The following is a 19,779-nucleotide window of genomic DNA, read 5'->3' on the forward strand; positions in this document are numbered from 1 at the left end:
TTTAGTGATGTCAAAGGAATACCCGGTTTCTTTGCTAACTCAAATTTCGTCATACCAGCATTCTCATCAAATTCTTTTAAGATTTGAAGCCCACCAGCGGCCGAGCGGTAAAGTCGTTGAACACTGGTAGTTCGGTCTGAGGTTCGAATCCCGCGAATGGGCTGGCTGCATGGGTGTTTTCGTGGTTTTCCCCGTGTGTAACGTGTATACGAGCCAATTTCCCTTAGAAAGTCCTCCACGAAGGCATCCCTTCCCTTAGGCAGATAGCCCTCGAGGCTTTGCCGTAATTACACACACACGTTATTTTTACAGCTTTTAAGATTTGAATTTTATATTTTAACAAACAATTAACTTTCGCTTTCAGAACATTTTGTATCAATTGATTCCGTTCCAACTAGTTTACTTAACACAGCGTCATGTTCAGAAAAAAAAAACTGTATCCATTTTTCCTTCCAAGTGTCCCATCTATCCATGAACAGATTTTCAGCTTTTTCCTCTTCTATCTCCATTTTTGGGGAAAGATACATGAACAGTGAAAATTCATATTATAAAACCACAACTTCTCAATAACTCGAAAACACTTATAAAGTTAGGACTGTAGATTTTATTTCACATCTCTGTAACTACTTCAACACTTTCGCCACAAAGGCGGGATCACTCACTTCTCCAAAGCGAGAACACACTCTCGGATTTTTCCTTTTTGCACAGCACTGCCCTGTGGAGGTATTTTCTACATTTTGCAATTCATATATCAAGGAGCTAAGACTGAACATCCTCCTGCCCATTGAAATTGCATATTGAAATTTGCAATTTGAAATTCCAAATTTCAATATGAGACTATCAAAACAAATTTTGCAACTTGAATAACAATAATATATGTGGCAATCAAACGTTCGACTGCGTGCGCAGCCAATCCACGCCATGTGGTTTATGTAAAAACTGTTAGCGCGGCAGTGAACTCACTCACTTCGCCCTTAGCTGCAGCATAGGATGTTTGAATGTTAGTTTAGTGGTTTTGTTCTTCGTTCTGTTATTTCAGTTGTGTTTAAAGTTATGGTGTGTGTTAATAAAAGTTATGTTTAAAGAAAAGGAGTCATGTCAATTCAAGGATATACACCAATACATAACCAACACGCCACCATAAAATGGTAACTCGGCGTCAACGACCATAAAATAGCGATCCGGCTACTCGCATGAAGCTTATACTGGTTGTTCGTTCAAGAGCTTGGTTCCAGAACTTTTGTGTTTTTTCCCTTCAGCTGCTGACATGGAGGAAACAGCAGCCGTCAAGATTCCAATTTACAATCCGATTGACCCAGCATTGTGGTTTGCTATGTGTGAAGCAACTTTTGCTTTAGCCGTACCCAAGCCTATTACGGATTCGAAGACAAAATTTAACTGCTGCGTCGGTCATTTGCCGCCGGAAGTCGCTGCGTTGGTTAGAGATATCATTCTCCGAGGACATAAAGATGCTTCCTAGAAAGACCTCAAAGCTGCTATTACGGTCAATGGGCCTGACTCTTTGTTACTGGAATTATTCATGCACCAGATGCCGCCAAATGTTCAGTCAATTCTAGCGTCGGTTGAGCCGCTCGATTCATCGAAAACTGCCAGTATCGTGGATAGAATATTAGAAGTTACACCCGCTCAGGTAAGAAGTTTCTTCTCGTGTACCTCTCAATCTCTCTGAGAATTCTAAATTGGATTCCCTGTTGGAGGAAGTGTGCAAATTGCGTAGCGAGGTTTTGTCTCTACGACGATCACGCAGTATTTCCAAAAATCGCTATAACAGGAAGCGAAGCCCTTCAGCTAAAGCTGTTTCGAACTGTTCCTATTGTTGGTATCATCATAAATTTAGTGATAAAGCTAAAATGTGTGCTCCACCATGTACATTCCAGCGAAAGTGTAGTGGCGACATGCGCTTTACCCTCTGAGTCTCGTCGCCTTTTCATTAGAGACAGGAAATCGAATAGAATATTTTTGTGCGACACTGGCTCAGACGTCAGTCTTCTTTCAGCAACCAGACAGGAAGCGCGTCAAACAGCTATATTAGGACGTTTTCTGCAGCAAATGGTACCCCTATTTTAGTTTATGGACAAAAAGTGTTAAGTATTTGCCTTGGACTTCGTCGTAATTTTAATTTTACTTTTTATGTGTGTAAAGTGTCAACAAATATTATTGGATCTGATTTCTTGCATTATTTTGATTTATTACCTATTTAAGGAACAAAAAACTTGTTGATTTAAAAACACATTTAAAAATTAACTGCAGTGTAATTAACACACATTTATATTCTGTTAAAACAATTACAAATTGTATTTATGATAAATTACTGTCTAACTATCCTTAACTGTCAAAGCTTCCTGATCTCAATAAGACTGTTAAGCATAATACTATGAATTTCATTGAAACCATTGGTCTTCTTGTTTCATGCAAGCCAAGGAGATTAGCTCCAGATAGATTAAAAATTGCTAAGCATAAAATGATCAATTTAGGTCACATGTGACCCTCCAAAAGTAATTACTCCTCTCCTCTTCACATGTTGTCAAAAAAGGGCACAAGCGAATTCAGACCTGTGGGAGATTTTCGGAGGTTAAAACGCTCAGAGAGTGAAGGATAAGTATCCTATTCCCAATATTTGCGATTTTGCAGCGGAGTTACATGGAACAAAGGTATTTTCTGAATTAGATTTGGTTAAAGCATATCACCAAAATCCAATTATCCCTCTGATATCCATAAAACGGCTATTGCCACTCCTTTTGGACATTTTGAGAGCACTAGAATGCAATTTGGGTTATGCAATGCAGCTGCAACCTTTCAACGCTTTATTGATGAAATAACTCGCGAGCTGCCAGGAGTATTTGCTTTTGTCGACGATATATTGATAGCGTCAAAAGACGAAAATGAGCATTTGATACAATTAAAAGCCCTTTTTGGAAGATTAAGTAATTATGGGTTAAGACTTAATGTATCTAAATGCAGTTTTGGTTTAACTTTTTTGGAATTTTTGGGTTTTCATGTATCTGAACAGGGCTTAAAACCTTTACCCGAGAGGGTAGAAGCTATTCAAAAATTTCCTAAACCAAACACATTAACACAGTTAAGGAAATTTCTTGGCATATTTAATTTTTACAGACGTTTTGTCCCAAGAGCTTCACATGTTTTAGCTCCCTTGAATAGGTTACTGGAAGGCCGCATTAATAAAAGGAAACCTTCACAACCAAGCAAAACAAAAGAATATCCTTTCGAATGGGACGACGAAGCCGAGAAAGCATTCGAAAATGCAAAAAAGGCAATTGCTGAGGCAACCCTTCTCAAACACCCAATTTTTAGTGCAACTTTGAAACTTTGTACTGATGCATCGGACGCTGCGGTTGGTATCTCATTAATGCAACTGCATAATTCAGTTTGGGAACCCATTGCGTTTCTATCCGTTAAACTCAGCAAAAGCCAAAGAAAATGGTCAACTTATGATCGAGAACTATTGGCAATTTATTTGTCTATTAGAAAGTTTCGGCACATGCTTGAAGGCAGGGTCTTTACAATCTGCACTGACCGAAAGCCCTTAATATATGCTTTTAAGCAGAAGCCCGAAAATGTTCTCCACGACAACTTCGTTATCTTGATTTTATTGGCCAGTTTTCCACTGACATACGATACATCAAAGGTCGTGACAATATCGTTGCTGATGCCTTATCTAGGGTAGAAATAGATGCAGTATCTGATCAATCAATGCGTTGATTATAAAAAGTTATCCGAAGCACAAATTCAGGACTCTGAAATTCAAAATTACTTATCTCAATCTTCACCAGTTTTTAAACTTGAGAAACATTACTTCCCTTTAGAAGATGTTACTCTTTACTGTAATATGGACACAGGTATACCTCGACCGTTCATACCTGAATCTTTTCGCTATAAAATATTTCAGAAAATTCACTGTCTTTCTCATGCTGGTATTTCAACTTCAACAAAGCTAATTACTAAGCGCTATTTTTGGCCTAATATGAAGAAATTTATTAAAACTGCAATTCAATCATGTCTACAGTGCCAACGTTCTAAAATTCATAGACATACGAAATCACCGTTGGGGTACCTTTTCCTTGCCTGATGCAAGATTTGCACATATCCATATTGATTTCATAGGTCCTCTTCCACCGTCTGAAGGTAACCGTTATTGCATGACAATTATTGACAGGTTTACCAGATGGCCAGGAGTCATACCTACTGTCGACATGTCAGCTCAGACGACTTGCAAAGTGTTAGTGCATAACTGGATAGCAAGATTTGGCTGCCCGGTATCAATAACAACTGATCTAGGCCGAAGTTTTGAATCTCACTTATTTAATGATTTAATGAAAATTTTTGGGTACACATCGCATTAGAACTACTGCTTATCATCCTCAGTCCAATGGACTGATTGAGAGATTTCATAGGCAACTTAAAAGTTTAATTATGGTTCATAACAACCCAAAATGGACTGAAATTCTGCCTATTGTTCTGTTGGGTATTAGATCTGCCATTAAGAAAGATATAAATGCTACTTGCGCTGAACTTGTCTACGGTACTACACTTAGATTACCGTCAGATATGCTAAATGCTACAAATATTGTATCGCGTACTGAATCTTATGTGTCGTAACTTCGATCAGTCATGCACTTAGTTAGATCTATTCCAATCTCTAGGCACATTCAGTCAACAATTTATGTACAACCAGCACTTCAAACCTGCTCTCATGTATTTCTGCGTAGCGATTCTGTTAAACCACCTCTAACTCCACCTTACACTGGTCCTCATACCGTGCTTAAACGAATGGATAAAAATTTTATTATTGAGGTAAATAACAAAACGACTACAGTTACAATCGATTGTTTAAAACCAGCATATATGTTGTCAGAATGTATAAATTCACCTGTAATTCCTCAGTTTCCACAAGAAGTCTGCGAAGACTCAAAAATTGTTCCAAAGCAAGTAGTTACTCGAAGTGGACGTCGTGTTCATTTTCCTAAAAAACTAATTACTGTAATATGATTAAAGTTTTCTCTTGTAGTTTGCTGCAAATGTTACAATGTATAGATACTTGGAATAGATTTTTTTTTGCATACGTATAGAGTTATATAAAATGCTTATTCACTTTTCATTATTTCTGTTTAACTAAGTTATGCATTGTATGGGTATATATTCCAATCAGAATTGTAAATGTATTATTACTATTCATATATTTGTATTTCTTTTTGTACGTACAATTTTAAAGTATAACTGTTATTTGAATGTGCATATCTTAAATTGGAAATTTACAGCCAACCCCTTTTGTGTCGTGACTGTGTCACTGGGGGGATACTCTGTGGCAATCTAATGTTCGACTGCGTGCGCCAATCCACGTCATGTAGTTTATGTAAAAACTGCTAGCGCGGCAGTGAACTCACTCACTTCGCTCTTAGCTGCAGCATAGGATGTTTGAATTTTAGTTTTGTGATTTTGTTATTCGTTCTGTTATTTCAGTGTTTATTGTGTTTAAAGTTATGGTGTGTGTGAATAAAAGTTATGTTTAAAGAAAACGAGTCATGTCAATTCAAGGATATACACCAAGACATAACCACCACGCCTCCATATATATAATAATAAAACACATATTACAATAACACTATATAACAACTTAAATGAAAATAATTATAACATAATGAATACACCACAATTGCAATAATACCATATAGTCTAACTATTGGTTGTCAAGATACATATGTGCCGACTACTTCCTTTAAGAAATTTTCCCTCTGGTAACCGTAAATTGACAAATCTTACCTTTCCGTCCTTACCAGGAAATATCTCAGCAATTCTAGCAGCCAACCATTTGGTTGGTGGAAGATTCTCATCCTTTATAAGCACAACAGTTCCAACTTTAACATTATTTTTATCAAACTGCCACTTTGATCTTTGATGTAAATTACTAATATAATCTTTTCGCCACAACTGCCAAATTTCTTCAGCATAATTAGTTATTTTTTTGCCACTTGGAAAGTCTGTTTTCGGGGATACTTGGTAAATTAGGCTCGGGTATAGATGTGATTTCTCTGCCGATCAAATGTGTCCGGGGGCAAAACTCTAAAATCATTGGGATCGAAAGACATAGAAGAAAGAGGGCGTGAATTCAAAAACCCTTAGATTTATATCACAATTGTTAAAAAATCCTCTATAGTTAAATTAGTATTTTCCACGACACGTTTCAAATGGTATTTGAATGACTTTACGCCAGCCTTCCAAAGACCGCCAAAATTGCGAGCCTTCGGACGGATGAACTTCAATTCAATACCTTCGGAAGATGACTATCTTGCAAGAAGTTCATCTGGAGAATTCACCATATTAAACATTCTCCTTAATTCTGCTGCCGCACCTGCAAATGTTTGTGCATTATCCGTAAAAAGTTTTCTAGACTTACCTCTTCGTGAAAAAACCTTTTAAGACAGGAAATAAAAGTTTGCGTCGTTAGATCTGTTACGATTTTCAAATGAATTGCACGGGTTGCGAGGCAAACAAATACGGCAACATAAACTTTGTTAAATAAATACACCCTTACGCTGGCTTTTTGTATTTTTGTCTACAAAAATCGATTCCTGTATCATTAAATGCAAAATTTTCATTAACAGGCTCTGATGGCAGATTTCCCGTTAACTGAGAAGAAGTAGAAGGATTTGCCTTAAAACAAACAACTCACTGATGGCAAATTTTTCTCTCACATAATATAATAAAGTTTGCTGTCCCACATGAAAGCATTTTTTGTGAAAATACATTACAATTAATTCTGTTAAACAATTTTTCGGTGGAATCACCACAGGATGTTTTTTACAGAATTCAAGATTAGAATTTTGGAGGCGACCATCAACTCTAATAATGGAATTTTTATCAATAAAAGGGGCTAACCTTTTAGCTTACTATTGGGGGCTACTATTTCACCCTTAGATACACTTTTCAGCTCTGGCGGAAATTTTTGAGATTGTACTTCTCTGATTAAGAAAATCTCTGCTTGCTCTAGTTCAGCAGCGGTTACATATCCTGACCTTTTGGTACTCAAGTTTTTTGCATTATAGATGAACCTGAAAAGAATACTTAAAGCACGTAAAATTTGCATAAAATCATTACTTAAGTCATAAATACGATTTAAAAAGTTAAAGTCCTTTGTTATACTAAAAAGTTTCAAAGAGTCAATATTATCACAGTCTTTTTTTCAGTTCATTAAAATACTCATCCTCAGTGACACTAAGTTTTGGAGGCTCAGGAATAATTTCCTTAAGAAGGCAGGTGCAGTCCACTAAGTTGAATTATTTAGAAGAGAATCACTTCTTGCACCTCGAGTAAGTAAATCAGCTGGATTAGCCTTGTCTTGACAATAATGCTACGTAACCTCAGTTGTCAAGCTTTGTATCTCTTTCACACGGTTTGATACAAATTGTTTCCACTTTTTGCTTGGACTTCGAATCCAGTATAAGGTGACTTTCGAGTCACTCCAAAAAAAAAAAAAAAAAAAAAACTTTTCGATATTTGTTTTTTGTCAATAATTGGTTTCAGTTCACTAGCTAATCTTGTCGCAAGTAAAGCACCCATAAGCTCAAGTCTTGGCAATGACAGCTTCTTTAACGGAGCCATAAGATTGATTAAGATTTTATTCTCAACCTGTAACTTAACGTAAACAACTGCTCCAAAAGCTTTAGTACTAGCATCCGAAAATGTATGAATTTCCAGTTGCATCTTGATCAGTAAGAGAACCAAGTATTTTGTATCCCGGAACCTTTAAATTTTTAAGTTGTAGAGCTTCTTTACACCACCTCATCTACTTCTTGCTTATATCAGGAGGTAAAGCTGATATAAGCCCAAGAAAGTTTTCTTTGCCAGATCTCCTGGAACAGGCACTTGAAACGAATAGTAAAAGGAGTCACTAGACCCAGCGGGTCGAAGATTCTTCCAGCAGCCATTATTAGAAATCATTTGGTTTTCCTTTCCTGTTGGAGATATTCTAGCAAACTATTAATTTCTAAGGACAGGTAATCACTACATGGATCCCGTAAGAGACCAAGAACTCTGTGTAATTTATCCTTTAAATCTTCTGGACATAACTGCTTAAATCCCATAGCTTTCCACTTCTTTATTAACCTTTTCTTCTTTCTTTTTCTATAAAGAATTTGAAATCCACTTCCTTAAGGGCATCCCAGCGTCTCTCATTATTTTTTCGGCACTCTTAGAAATTTCAAAAGCAGACGGAATGGCGTCATTACCTGATAAGGTCATCTACATAAAAACAGGTATCAAGCATTTGTACTGTAGCAGGAAAGTCCTTTCTGTACTTCTCTATATGGTTTTTAATAGTTACTACCAATAAAAAGCGACTTACGTTTACCCCAAAAGTTATCTTTTTGAATTTATATTCACATATATTATTCATATTGTCAATGAAACGAAATCTCACTGCGCCTCTGTCTCGTTCACGTAAAGAAATTTGCAAGAAAGCCTTCTCTATATCTGCCAAGAAGGCGATCTTGTTCAAGCGAAAGAATGTCAATAAATGAAATATATTTGGGTTTAAATTAACTCCTTGATATAAACAATCATTTAGAGATAACTGTCCTGGTTCATGAGAACTTCCATCAAAAACAATCCTTACTTTAGTAGTTAAACTCTCTTGTCTTACAAATGCATGGTGGGATAAATAATATAGAGGTTTATTCACTTCCTTAATTGGGCTCATCAATTTCTCAATAATTCCCTCAAATAATTATTCATGATATCACAATACTCTAAATACAAGGGAATTATCACGTTTCATTCTCTTAGCAAGGTTCGCAAGTCGATTTTTTGCAACATCATAATTGTTTTTAAGCTCCTCCCAATTTCTCTTCCAAGGTAACCCAACCTCATATCGTCCGTCTTTAAAACATACTGTTTCATTGAACATCTCTAGAGCCTTCCTTATCTTCCTCATTTCTCAATTCGGTATCTTTAATACCAAGGGATTCTAACTCCCAGAATTTGGTTAATTGATTATCTAAATCTTCGAAATTGTTTACTAATACACAATGATAACTCTTTTGTTGACTTAAATTCATAGACTCACATACTACCCAACCAAACACTGTCTTTTGCAACACAATAGATTCCTCTTGTAATTTTATTTGATTTGGTTGGAGCAGCAGGTAAAATATATCAGCTCCCAGAAGAGCATCAATCTTGGTTGGTCAATAAAAATTTGGGTCAGCGTAACAAATATTTGTTGGAAAACAAATTTTCCCAACGTCCGATTGTTTTGAAAGAGTAAGATCATTAATATTATCCACAATTAAAAATTCAACATTTCTTTTAAAGTATCCATTCGAATTTTCCACTGATGTTCCTAGCTTACTTTTAACAGTTAGAATCGAATTATTCAGGCCAGATATAGGAGCATTTATGGCTTGTGTTTTTATTTGAAACATATCCGCGATTTCCTTCGAATTAGGCTGACTTGACTGCCTAGATCAAGAATTGCTAAAATGTTTATTATTTCCTAATTTCCAATTCGAACCTTAATCACAGCAATAGACAAAAACGTGTAAGTTTTTCGACCTTGGAAAGGAAACCTTTACCCTGGCGGCGAGAAGGATTTATGTTCACATTCATAACTCGTACCGACAAATGACTGATTTATGGAGGGAGTCGCATTTTTGGTTTCGAAACTAATCGCGTTCGGATTTAATTCGCTTGAAATATTTATTTCACTAGCATTATTCGCTGAGTAAGATGCTTTTTGAGAATGTACACCATGGGATGAATTATTATTTCTTTACTTAAAGGGAATCAGGGTGTTATGTTTTTTTACCGTACTTAGGACATAAAAATTTTGTAGAACACTGTTTTACACTATGGTTTAAAAAGCAGTTAAAACACAATCTTTGCTTTTTTAGAAATTCAACCTTATCATTCACTGATAGTGAACAGAAACTACACTTAGATGATTTGACATTAGTTAACAATACAGCACCTTTAGAACAATGCTTTTGGTTCGTGTTCTTAGAAACTCTAGACGCTTCTAAAGTTCTTGCATGATTTTTTAGAAATTCAATTAAGTCACTCAATTTGGGAACATTATTTTTCTTACCAAATTCGCGTTCGAATCATGATTTTGCTGAAGCATCTAATTTTTGTAACAACACATACGCAAACATTGTGTCAGCAAACCCATCAATTTTGTGTTCTAAAATTTCTAACGCTCTTGTGCATTCAAAAGTAATGTCAACTAAATTTAGTAAAGCACTAGCAGATTCACTGTGAATAGGTGGAATTGACATAAATCGCTTAATGTGGGCAAAAACCTGTTCTCGATGATTTGAAAATCTTTCTTCAAACAGTGACCAAGCAACTTCATAATTTTGATTCGAAACTGGGATTGATTTTACGACTCGGAGTGCATCGCCTTTAAGGGCTGATAATAAATATTGAAGCTTCTGTCCTTTTGACAAATTATCGTTGTTATTCACAGCAGCCTTAAATAAATCATTAAAAGTTATCCATTCATAAGCATTACCAGTAAATGTAGGTAAACTCAATTTTGGAAGCTTTACATCTGGGGCTATTTTAGAGCAATTATTAACACTTATTTTACCCTTCTCAGTACTTTTCACAGAAAGTTTCACATTTAATTTATGTAAGAATGTTTTTAATCTTACTTCGCTTTTTTCCAGACGAATCTCCATCTCTTCTAAATCAGATTCTGTTTCACTAATATCCACTTTTAGAGGCAATTTGAAGTAATCCTTTTGTAACTCCGCTAGACATCTTTTCACGGTGCACACAGTTTCTAATTTTACTTCTAATTCGGTTATAATATCTTCACTTATTGGTTCAACCACCGATTTTACAAAGGTGTCTAAGCGGGTGATTTTACCCTTTAGGGTAGCTTTTTCACGCTTTAACGAATTAATTTTTTCTTCCATTATTATGAACTCAGATTACACAAAAAGAAATATTTTACTATTAAAATAACTAGGACTGAATCGGGACTGAATGAAGCTTCTCCACCACCTAATCCCCAGTCACCCTTTAAAAGGGGGGAGTATATAAGGTATTTCTCCCGCTTTCTTAGCTTGCCTTCGTGGTGTAGTGGTCAGCACACTCGGCGCGTATTCGAGAGGTCCGTAGTTCGAGTCCCGGCGAGAGCATTGCTCATTTTTCATTTCTACTGATTTTAAAAAATTCCGTTTGTACAGATTACATATAAGAAAAATGATAAAATTTGTATGCAAATCCGCAAACTTTACGGATCTTAAGAGCTTTCTGTGCATAATTCAATGTTTATTAGTTCTCTAAAGTTAACATAATTTTACTCTATATTTTCTAAGAACCTTTTGAGGACACCACACGTTTTATTGACGCACACCTACACAAACAAAAACAAATAACAATCTCCCAAAAAAAGGGAAAAGGAAAAACAGTATAAATTGCAATTTACGTCACGAAAAAATACCCAATTATTTTTAATTCTAATAAATCATGATAAAATTCAAAAGCAGATTGAAACTGTAGCTGAAATACATACCCATTATATTAAAAAACACGGTTCCAACAATTTATAGCACAATTTCTGTTGAGTTCGATTTCTGAGTACTTTTTGAGTTAAATAGGAATGTGGATTTCCAAATCTGTAGTTAGTTTTCTTCTATCACATCACGTTTTTTCTCTATGTACCAGTTTTCAAAGAACTACCTCTTTGGAAGTACAGGAATACGATTCTGGTGAATATCGAATTGACCCTAACGACGAAGATTTTGAAACTGAAGATAGTTCCGTTCGTAAGGGATTTGACCAACATGAGTTGAATGATTTGGCACGAGATTTCGGACTATCCAAAATAAGCTTCAGAACTGTTAGTATCAAGACTGCATAAGAAAAACTTGCTTGAAAAAGAAGCTGATGTATCCTACTTGCGATCAAGAGAAAGTGCATTTCTGCAATACTTTCGCAATACAAGTTATGATACTTCTGCAATACAAGGGATGATGGATTTGTGTATTGCCACAACCTACATGGTTTAATGGAAGAATTGAGAATTTCAGTCTATAACGCAACTCATTGGCGATTTTTCATCGATAGCTCAAAGCTGAGCTTAAAATGTGTCCTCCTCCACAATGGAAATTTATTTGGTGCAGTCTCAATAGGCAATTCAATTTGTTTGTGTGAAGAATATGAAGACATAAAGAGAGCCATTGATTTGTTGCAATATCATATGCACCATTGGATCACCTGCGTTGAGCTTAAAATAGTCTTCTTCCTCCTCGGGTAGCAATATGGATATACCAAGTATCCCAGTTTTTTTTAGAACGTGGAGCAGAAATCTTAATAAGCGTTGGGTGCAGTCGAATTGGCCGCCGAGATCTGACTTGAAACCTGGTGATCCAAACATTGTACATCAATTTCCACCTCTCCATATAAAACTGGGTCTCATGAAGCAATTTGCTAAAGCATTGCCAACTGAAGTGGACTGTTTCAAGTATCTCATTTCTACATTTCCTAGCCTGTCATTTGGAAACAAAGGCCGGTTTGTTTGATGGTCCACAGATTCGGCAGCTCCTTAAAGATGAACATTTCATCGGAACAATGACAGAACTACAAAAGAATGCTTGGTTGGCATTCGAAAACATTGTCAAAGACTTTCTTGGGAATACACGAGCATAGAATTACAGTGAAATTGTCCAGCTTTTGTGGAGCTTCAAAATGCTTGGCTGCAACTTGAACATTAAATTACATTTTTTACATAGCCATCTTGATATCTTTCCGAAAAATCTTTGTGCAGTCAGTGATAAGAAGGGTGAGCGATTCCACCAGGATTTGAAGGTCATAGAGGCATGGTACCAAGGTAGATGCGATGTACATATGATGGCTGGCTACTGTTGGAACATTAAGTGAGGATGTCCATAGATTGAACACTTTAGAAAAGCTATAAGAGAAAATGTTTTGCCTTAATATGTACGTTTACCGTTTGGTTAAAAAACCTTACTATTTCTATGAACAAATTCTAATTTGCAGTAATTATGTACGGCATTATATACCCTGGTGAAATAAATTAAGAGAATTTTCATATTTGATCTGTGATCTCCAGAACTACTGGACAGATTTTAATAAAATTTGGTGTGAACATAGGTTGATATAATACAAACAAAATAAACATTCAACAGTTATAATAGACACACATGTTCGTGTGTAGCACTCATGGGAGTATGAAGACATAAAGAGTCTGAATACACAAAGAAATGCAGACACAAAGAAGCAGTTGCAGAAGACACAAAGAAATGGGTTAATAGGGGTACAGCCATACAGGCCTCGCAGCGTGATGTCATACTGGAAATAAGGCAGTTTATCAGTGTCTGTGGCAATTGGTCCCACTCATTCAGCAACTCTGTTTTCAGTTCCTGGGTGGTTCTCGGAGGGGGTTGCGAGTTGCAATTGCCCTCCCGAGAGCGTCCCAGACATGCTGTATAGGGTTGAGGTCTGGAGACCTGGCTGGCCAATCCATCCGGCGAAAATCCTCACTCTCGAGAAATTCGTTGACCAGAAGAGTTCGATGTGGCCTCTCGTTATCATCCTGTAAGATTAACTCGGGCCCACTGCACCCCGGAAAAGGCGAACATAGGGGTCCAAGACCTCATCCCTGTACCTCACACTAGTCACAGAGCCTCTGTCAAAGATGTGGAGAGGTGTGCTGCCATCCAACATTGATGCCTGCCCAGACCATTAATTGTTGATTTCGCGGACATTGGAGGGTAAGTAGCGGGTCCCTGGCTCTCTCCATGTGAAAGTACGCCGAGAATCGGTGTTTGGGCTAAAACGGGACTCGCTAGTGAACAGAACGGTCACCCATTGCTCCGTACTCCAATCACTATGCTGCCTGCACCATGCTAATCGGACTCTTCTGTTCGTAGACGTGAGTGGGACGCAAACAGCCGGTCTTCTGGTTCAGTCTTTTGAAAACGGTCACCCTTGTTACACTGGTTCCTGTGGCTGCATACAGGGCCCGAGAGAGCTGAGAAGCTGTAGTCCCTCTGTTACGCCTCGCTATAATGGACAAATAGCGATCTTCTCTGGCCGTCGTGGCTCTTAGTCGACCTTGCCCAGGCTTTCTCTCGATGGTACTCTGGAACTGTGTCCATAGGTTACACACGACGCTGGGCGTTAAATTAAACTCTCTGCATATCTGGACTTGCGATTGCCCTGCCTCTAACCTCCCCACCATTCGCCACCTCATTCCAACATCTAAACGTTGGTGGTTACTCATTTTTACCGTTCCGATGTGAATTTAACCGATTGTTGCAAGATAACACCAAGAAATTCGCCAAGGTGTGCTAGCGAACGCAATTCGTCTTTTACCCTCCACGCGCTTATAAAACCTGTTTTTCTGTTGGCTTAGTCTACACACACGTGTACGCTTACGTATTTGCCGTACAAAATATGACTTTTTATCTAGAAGTAGTGGTTTTCCCTTCAGTTCAGTTCTTTTCATGCAATTCCATAAAATATGCAAATTCTCTTAATTTATTTCACCAGTGCACATTACATACTATTCTTTGTAAACAATATATTTGGTAAGCTTATAATATATTTTCTCCCTTCTTTCTGTATGCTTTTGTGGTGTAATTGGAAGCATACTGAACGTGTATTCATTAAAAAAAAAAAAAAAAAAATTATTTCTAGAAGTGACTGCCAGATTAAAAGGGTGGTGGATGATAACTTGTCACCACCAGGATTTGGCGACTAGGTCCCCTAATCCACAGTCGCCTTTTAAAAACGGCGGTATATAAGATATTTTCTTCCTTTTTTCCGCATGCCTTCGTGATGTAAGTGAAAACATGCTCGGCTCATATTCGAAAGGTTCAGGATTCGAGCCCCGGCGAGGGTATTGCACATTTTTCACGTCTCCTGCTTAAAAAAGAAATAATAATAAAGACACTACAAGCTTTATTTTTCTTTATATGCATATTTTGTATTACTTTTGAGACAACGAGAGGGTATCCTGTAGCTTAAAATGCTGACGTGGTAGAGGAAAACTGAGGTTATTTTTGGATTCAGAGGCCAAAAGTTAGAAGAAATTTGGCATTGATTAGGTTCTTTGTCCATAACATCTATTATAATTTACGAACTGAAGGAACAAAGCTTTGCCTCTGTTATCTGATTACTGTCTTTTTCAGAGTATGTCAGATACATTTAATCTAGTTTAAGCAGAAACAGAGTTGCCTTTTCTAATACAGTTAAATACTTTAATTAATTTCATTGAGAATGTTACTTAAATTCAAAACAAATATAAATATATCGTTACTTATTCAAAAATAAAAGCTCTTTCCTCTTTTTCTTTCCTATGTTTTTGTTTTAAAATTTCGCAGGTTCTTATAAACGGGTACTCAACTGCGAGATATATACTTGTTAAGTGAAATAAAATTTAGTAATGGCATTAAATTATACCATGATTCATTTTTAAATAAAGATATCCTGGAATGAAGACTAGAATTGTAATGAATGCTCTTTGACTTAATTGTTTGATTTAGCTTTTCTTGCTGCTTAAAATGAAAACAATTTTCAGAACTGATTAATAATCATAGCAACTTACCGCAATCTGCAAAAGTTGCCTTTCCTAAAACAACATCAGGGCTGCATATTTGAGTGGCTGCAAATAAAAGAAAAAATAACATTTTGAAAACTTTCCTTCTTAAATAACTGTTAAGCTTTGGAAACTAGTAAAGGATTTATATGTAACAGTTGTTTAGCTGAAATAAACCTTTTCATGTGACACACATTATTTTTTGATTCTACAAAGAATTATCTGAAAATCTATATCAATTAAAGACTTTGACCTTTTTATCTCCTTGCTACTTTTATGCAACAGAATATAATGATTGTTAGAAAATTATCTGCAATGTCATAGCTAGTAAAAATTCAAGTAATGAAAACGTGTGCTAGCTCAATTAAAAAAAAAATATTCCTAAATAAGTAAGGTAACTTACTCTGTTGCCCATTCTTTTGCAACTTTGAGATTCTGCTTTTCATTTTATACAAAATGAAATTATATTTCTTATAATGAAGATTTCGGATTACTATGGGGAGAATTTCCTATAGTTAACTTTCTGACCCTAGTAACTTCGCATTTAAAGCTTTATGTAATAAACTCATCTAAAATTTGAGTTGTATACTAAACGAAAACGTCATAAAAAGAGGGTTTTTTTAATTTTTTTTTTTTTCAAATAAAAAATGCTTATCTCTTTCCCATACCTTTTTAGTAAAATAGTACTAAAAGAAATCAAAAAGTAAGGAACCTACAGGCAATAAATTTAAAACATATCTAAAATTGAGACACTTTTACACAATTACAGTAAAGTTTTACTAACAGATAAGCTTAATTTAAACACTGTCCTATCTTTTCTTTCATTTGCATCACATATATTCGCTCGAACTGGAAAGTTATGTAAGTTAAGAATACGGAGAGAGAGAGCTTAAAAGTTAATCATGCTAACTGTAACCTACGCCTTGCGGAATAAAAGCCTCCGAGTTGATTATGGGAACTAAAACCAGTCTGTCTGGAGAGAAGGGCAGTTATTGTAATACTGCTTTTATTTTGGTTTGTTAGATTATGGCAAAGCGAGGTTATCTGCCAAAGTGGAAAGAGGCCTTAGTGGAAGACTGTCTAAGGGAAACTGGATGGTAGCCACGTTACACATGAAGAAAACCACAGAACGCTCATGCAACCAGCCCATGCTTTTCGATATCTGAATCTGGGTCGAACTACCAGTGTTCAGCGACTTTACCACTCGACCGCTGGTGAGCCAGTTATTGTTCCCGTTTGCTACTTGAAGTTTGTAAGTGCTGATCAAACTGGTTGATTTTATGCCAGCTTCCCAGAGTCCACCCATATGTCTCATACCTGGAACATTTAGATGCCATTTAATGCCATTATCACCCAAATATCTGCTAAAATTTTGGTTATAAGTTGCAGATCTAGCAAGCCTTTCAAATTCCATAAGTTTGCGTTTTGCTCCAACAAAATTGGAACCGCAATCGCTACATATATCACTGCTTTTGCCCCTGCGGAAAATGAACTTCTTAAGAGCTGCAATAAAAGCATCTGCTGAAAGATCATTTACTAATTCTTAAGTGAATAGCTCTTGTCGTAAAACAAACAAAGAGAGCTATATATATATGCCTTGAATAACCTAGAGCCTCGACCCTTATTTGCTTTAATTTGAAAAAGACCTGCGTAATCCACTCCACAGCGCAAAAACGCAGGATCAGGGAAAAAGCAAATAGATGGCAAATCGCATCAATTAATTAGTGACAGATGCTCTAATTTTGCAACACTTTATACATTTTCTAACTGAATCTCTGATAACAGCTCTAGCAATTATGATCCAATATTGTTCTTGAATGCAAGATTGCATGAGTTATGGACCTGCATGCAAAAGTATTTCATGGTAATGGCTAACAATGAGATGAGTTAAAATGTGCCTCTTTGGCAGCAAAATGGGATGCCTAAAGCCATATGAAAGGTTTGCATGTCGCAAGCGACCGCCCACCCTGAAAATACCTGATGTGTCTAAAATTGGATTTAAAGATAAAATTTTGCTTGTACAAGATAATGATTTATTTCTGCTTAAAGTGTTAATTTCATTCTTAAATTCAACATATTGCATTAATTTAATTAACACATGCATAGCTTTAATTAATTCACTAGTTTTTAAAAATCCATTTACCTGATCTGAATTTCTACGGTTATTTACAAACCTCAGACATAATGCTATAACACGTTTAAGTGTAGTGAGAGAAGAATATTTATAAAATAAATCATGAGCGTCTGTCAAGTGACTGGCAGCAGTTGTTGACTGTAAAGCACATCTTTACTCGGGCACAGAATCATTCAGTAGTGGTGCAGATAATGCTGGCTGAAAAGGAAATAAATCATACAATAAATCTGGACCACGTAGCCACAATGAAGTAACCAGTGCTAATGATGACACACCACGAGTTGCAAGATCAGCATGATTAGTATTTCTACTCACATGATGCCACTGTACAGGAGGAGATAATGTCTGGATACAGTCTGCTCTGTTGGCGACGAAGGTCTTCCATCGGCTTGCACGAGATCCTATCCAGGCTAATACAATAGTGGAATCAGTATGCAAATAAGCTTGTGATATAGGAGTATTCAACGCTTTACAGGTGAAGTCCATCAATTTAGTCAACAGGAATTCTCCACAAAGTTCCAATCGGGGAAGTGAGTGATATGATTTTTAGTGGTGCAACTCTTGTTTTGGCTATCACCAACTAAACTGATTTGTCTAGTATCTAACATAGAGCGATAATAAATTGCAGCGGCGTACGTCTTCTCTGAGGCGTCACAAAACCCGTGCAGTTGAAACTGGTTATCTGATTCAACCAACAAGAATCGTGAAATTTTGATACTTTTAATAAATAAGATACTATCTTCTGTAAGTTGTTTCCATTCACATGTAATATCTGGAGGAGCCTTTTCATCTCACTGCAACTGATGCTTCCACAATCTTTGCATGATCAATTTATAGCGAACCGTGATCGGTGCCAACCATCCAAGCGGGTCGAAGGTCTTTGCGATTATTGAAAGTAGTGTTAGTTTGGTTAAGACCTCAGGATACGATTGATGAATTGACTTTGCATAATAACATATCTGAAGATGGATGCCACAGGATATCTAACGTTTTTACAGTATCATCATTGTCTATGTTTAAGGAAACATTTGATAAGCACAAATCTGGATTAATTGAATTCAAGACTTCATTGCTGTTAGAAGCCTATTTTCTTAAAACAAATCTTGCACGTGACAACATCTGATTCAATTGCATTTGTAATTCTATAGCTTCAGTAACTGAACTGGCTCCGGACATCAAATCATCAACATAAAAGTCCATAATGCATGAGCTGGTAGTTCGGTCCGAGGTTCGAATCCCGCGAACGGGCTGGCTGCATGGGCGTTTTCGTGGTTCTCCCCATGTGTAACGTGTATACGAGCCAGTTTCCCTTAGAATGTCCTCCACGAAGGCATCCCTCCCCTTAGGCAGATAGCCCTAGTGTGCTTTGCCGTAATCTCAATAAACAAAACAAAATACACACACACACACACACACACACAAAAAAAAAAAAAGTAATGCATGTCTTAGAAGCCAAATGAAAATTAGTTGCTTCTTCTATTGCTAACTGCTGTAAACATTTTACCGCAAGGTACAGTGCTGATGCAGTACCGTAAGCAATTCTAGTTAATCGAAAATCCTGAATTAGTTTATAAATAAGGTGAATCGCACCCGACTATTATTTGAAAGTCTATCTTTTAGTATAATTTGTCTGTACATTTTCTCTATGTTCGCAGTTATAGCTATTCTGTGAATTCTGAAACGAATAATTAATGTTGTCAGATCAGTCTGTAACTGTAGACCAACCATCAATTTCTCATTAAGAGAAATACCGCTAGAAGATTTTACAGAACCATCAAATACCACTCGAAATTTATCATCGTTTTTATCCGGAACTGAATGGTGCGGAAGGTAAAAAGTAGAATTAGCTGGAACATCAATTTCATTTTCTGGAATCAATTCCATATGACCAAGACCAAGTTGTTGATAGTGACTGGAAAGAGATTTATTCTCAATAAATTGACGTTCAGTGTTTTGTAAACGATGTACAGCAACATCCATAGATGACCCAAGTTTACTGCTAGATCTACGAAATGGAAACTTAACAACAAATTTACCT

The 19,779-nt window shown here is 36.5% G+C and overlaps 1 protein-coding gene across 1 annotated transcript in view; it reads right to left on the minus strand.

The window, feature by feature from the left end:
* LOC118205570 (ganglioside GM2 activator-like) overlaps positions 1-15,799 on the minus strand; it is a 32,885-nt gene extending 17,086 nt beyond the window's left edge. Inside the window, exon 1 of the mRNA XM_085807438.1 lies at positions 15,617-15,799. Coding sequence (XP_085663564.1) covers positions 15,617-15,698 — 82 coding nt within the window. The 5' untranslated portion in view covers positions 15,699-15,799. The remainder of the gene's footprint in view (positions 1-15,616) is intronic.
* Positions 15,800-19,779: the final 3,980 nt, after the last annotated feature.

The sequence above is a fragment of the Stegodyphus dumicola genome, chromosome X1 (genome assembly GCF_044657685.1).
Source record: "Stegodyphus dumicola isolate Sdum_Otavi_A_Nest chromosome X1, ASM4465768v1".
Taxonomy (NCBI): Eukaryota; Metazoa; Arthropoda; class Arachnida; order Araneae; family Eresidae; genus Stegodyphus; species Stegodyphus dumicola.